Here is a 4,015-nt window from a genome sequence, read left to right on the forward strand (position 1 = left end):
CTCCATATCTTAATACATACACCCACGTTACCAACCCACCATTAATTAATCATCTAACAACTCCGATTATCTACTCAAATCATATGCTATGGCCTAAAAAATAGACACGTGTTAGAATGTTACCAAATATATTATACACTCCGATTCATTCAATTTCACCATATCTACTTATAACTTGTTTAATAAAAATATACACCCTGTTAGAATCAAATAGTGTATTATCTTTATTTCATTCTCATCTCTATTTAATCTAATATATACTTCCTTCTTTTCGTATAAATAATCTCTCTCTCTATATATAGATTAATTGTGTTTATTAGCATATATATACACTCTTTTAATATTATGATTTTTATGTTTTTTAATTAGAGTGAATTAAGTGTTTTTGTGATATTAGTGGGATCAACCTATTATATATGGACTTAAATTGCTCTACAAATCTAGTTCAGCTTGATGACTTAGAAGAAACTTTGACATACTCCGATTTGATTCCTTACACTACAATCTCATCCTAGTAGACTTGAGGCTAAAACAAAGAAATGGGATTCAAATTCTCTAAGGTGGTGACGTTATACTTTAAATTATAGCTGTTAAAATTCAATAATAAAACTCACAACACAAAATAATAAGTTTTGAGTTGATTAAATAATAGTAAGAAAATATATGAATTGATTTTTGTTATACGAATAAGAAATACATTAGTGAGTGATAATCGTTGGTGTTATTGAGAAAATCTGATTTTGAATTAACGAAAAGCGTAGCAGTAAAAAAGATTGTTTGAACTACCTCAACTCAACCATTCATTCTTACATAAATTACATTACATTAATACATGTTAATTAATATTACAGATCTTCGACCAAGCCACACTCCCAATCTCGTAGAATCAATCAATCAATCAAAGTCAACGAGCAAAAAATACGAGACCAAGAGGAAGAAAAACAAAAGGCACAATCATCCAATCAAAACACGTGGCAATGATAAAACCCAAGCCCACACGGGCCAGGCCCATCAGTTTCTCCCACTGGCCCAGCCCGAAGAGAGGCTACTGTCTGAGATGGACGGCAGCGACTCCGCATCAGAAACCATGCGCTGATGCTGCGCCTGATGATTGTTCATCGATTCCGACACGCTCCAAACCTTAACCGATTTGTCCAAACTGCCACTGTACAAAACCCAACGCCGGTCTCTGCTGCCGGCGGCTTCGCGGTCCTCCTCCACGGCCAGGCACTTCACGGGACCGTCGTGACCCGTGAGAACAGACACGCACGTGTGAATCACACCTTCTCTTCTCCACACACATATGGTCTTATCTGCGGACCCGCTGAACACTAACGTCCCCGCGGCGGTGAGGCACAGCACGGCGAGCTTGTGGCCCTTCAGGACGCCGCCGTGCACGTAACCCTTCTCGCCCTCCCAGAAGTTCACTAGCCCATCGGAGGCGCCGCAGTAAACCATCGAAGCATTCGCGTCCACCGCCAGCGCCGTCACCGCGCACTCCTGCTTCAGCAGCGTTTTCACCGCAGTGTGCTTCAACCCCTTCCCCCGCGGCTCCCGCCGCCACACCTTCACCGTGCCGTCCGCCGACCCCGAAAACACCATCCCGTCTTCGCCGCACACCACCGCGTTGACGGCGTCGTCGTGCGCGTGGATGGACTCGAGGCATTTGGAGTCGGCGATCCTCCACACCTTGATCGTTCTGTCCCACGACGCAGAGTATAGATACAACTTGTTATCAGAGAGACTCAAACACGAAACGGCGTCCGAATGTTTTATCCACAACGCCGTTTTGTGTCGCCGAACCTGAAAACCCAAAACAATTCACAGCATGAAAAACCTCAACACATCATCATCTCTTTGTTCTATGTGCATGTTTTTTACCAGAAAGAAACTATTAATATAACTCGATTTCAATATCTCCATTAAAAATTCAAACTTTTGTGTTTTGATTAAAAACTAAAAGAATTCATCAAAAAAAGATTAACGTATCTGTATTTTGATTTTCGTGTAATTTTATCGTCATTTTGTTCTGATATACATCAGAAAGCAATGGTGTGACGAAATCTTGCATGAGCAACAAGGGTGAAAAGAATGCAAGACAAAGGTGAAAGCGAAAAGAACCTCGACGTAGTTGCTGGGTTTAATGGAGCTCTTGAAGATGTCTTTAAGCGTGGGCAACGTGCCGGCGCGTTTGTGAACGCTCGGGTTCTTCGGCGACACCTTCCAGACGCGGATTTTGCCGTCCTGGTGCCCCGTGAAGATTTTCTGTCCCGACAGAATTATGGTTTTGACCAATCCGCTGTTGGATTTGAACCCAGAATACTCCTGCAGATTCTTCCACACGCGAATGTTCTTGCTGTCGGACCCCGTGTACAAGAGGTCGCCGGTAGCCGCCAGCGAGTATATGTGTCCCTCCTCTCTGACAAGAGAACCTACGAGAGCGTTCTGAGGCAAGCTCCCGCCGTCGTCACCCGGCAACCACTGCACCTTCTGAAACGGCGAACCGGAGGTCTGGTTCCACGGCGACATCATCATCGGAGAACCCTCGCCGCTGAGCCTACCCTGGTCGTAGAAATAAGGACTCATCGGCGACGCTGAACTGCTAGTCCGCATTGTGTACTCGTCGTCGGTTAAAGCCTCCGTGTTGGACATTCTGGGCTCCGATTGCATGTACTGTGATCGGGGAAAGCTTTCACCATACATAGCCCTATATGAATTAATTAACTAATTAATTTAATAATGGACAATCCTCTCTCCTTCTTTAACGTGTGTATTGTAATTTCATTCACCGTTGAGCAGATAAAAGAAATTGAACTGCTACGAGAGAGAGAAAGAGAGAGAAGGAAAGAGGAAACTAAATTTTGAACGAAGACTTTGATTGATTCTTGGTTGGGAAGAGAAAGTGAGAGAGCGAAGGAGAGGTTAAAGAGTGTGAAGAATGCTTTGATGGTGCCACCCAGAGATGAGAGAGAATGTTCTAAACTTCATATATGGTTCATATCATTCTCGACACATGTCACCTCTTTTTTTAACCTTCCTTCCTATTTTTACACTCTTTTTTTCTTCCTTCCTTCCATCTTTGGCATATCTTCTTCCTCTTTCTCTGCTTTTCATTCACTATTTTAGCTCCCTATACCTCTTATAATAAGGGAAACTTTTCATTTCTTTTCTCTTTTCTTACCAAATATATGCATCTTTAATTTCTCAACTCATTCATCTCATCTCGTCTTTATGATTCAGTTCATACTCCTTAAATATGATCTTGTTTGATCTTTTGGAATAAAAATTTGGTCTATTTTGTTTTTACTTTAATTTGATTATTTTTTAGACTAAATTGTTTCAATTAAAATAGTATAATCTGTCCATATTTAATTTTGTAATATTAGCTCCTGCTAATGAATAACACCATCCCAACTCACACGTTATTCTTTATCGTAATATTTAAATTAAAGCATATCCGTAATTATCTATACAACAAATTATATAGGTATCAATCATCTTAACAAATGAGGACTAATAGGTTGCACTTTAGGTCTGAAGTCTTGTCAATTAACGTCTTGTCTATTAAACTTTGAAGTTTAAAGTATAACTACCTCTTATACCCTATTACATAATATTATACATAATTGGTCTAATGTTGATTTCATAATATTGTTACTCATAAAAAAAATTGTGATAATCCAAAAAAAAAAAATTTAAAACGGAAAATTAAGTCAAAGAGACTTGTGAATTCATTAGCTTAAAATCACTACAACTTTGATCCTGAATATAAACTAATAATATAATGCTTTCCACTAGTATACAAATTAAATCTTAGAATATGAATCACACAAATAAATGTTTAAAAGCTTAATTTTCATATTTTATTTGGTGTTTGAGTTCGATTTCTTGTTTCAAATTTATGTACTAAGAACATTTTATTGTCATCAAAGAGAGGAATTGGATAGTTCTCTTTGATTAGATGAGTCAATATAAATTCAAAGGAAAATGTGAGAGTAATATAGTATAAAATTAT

The 4,015-nt window shown here is 39.1% G+C and overlaps 1 protein-coding gene across 1 annotated transcript; it reads right to left on the reverse strand.

The window, feature by feature from the left end:
• Positions 1–776: 776 nt before the first annotated feature.
• Positions 777–3,135, reverse strand: LOC106764100 (protein JINGUBANG). The gene is made up of 2 exons (XM_014648326.2): positions 2,122–3,135; positions 777–1,803 (listed from the first exon to the last, which is right to left on the reverse strand). Exons 1-2 carry the CDS (start codon positions 2,701–2,703, stop codon positions 1,012–1,014), a joined length of 1,374 nt encoding a protein of 457 aa, XP_014503812.1. The 5' UTR covers positions 2,704–3,135; the 3' UTR covers positions 777–1,011.
• Positions 3,136–4,015: the final 880 nt, after the last annotated feature.

The sequence above is a fragment of the Vigna radiata genome, chromosome 6, assembly GCF_000741045.1.
Source record: "Vigna radiata var. radiata cultivar VC1973A chromosome 6, Vradiata_ver6, whole genome shotgun sequence".
Classification (NCBI taxonomy): Eukaryota; Viridiplantae; Streptophyta; class Magnoliopsida; order Fabales; family Fabaceae; genus Vigna; species Vigna radiata.

What these genes read in the sequence shown, in the direction of transcription:
- LOC106764100 (XM_014648326.2), bottom strand. Translation starts at nt 2,703, where the DNA reads ATGTATGGTGAAAGCTTTCCCCGATCACAGTACATGCAATCGGAGCCC. An exon ending in AACCCAGCAACTACGTCGAG is followed by an intron (nt 1,804 to 2,121) that starts GTTCTTTTCGCT and finishes TTGGGTTTTCAG; the next exon opens with GTTCGGCGACACAAAACGGC.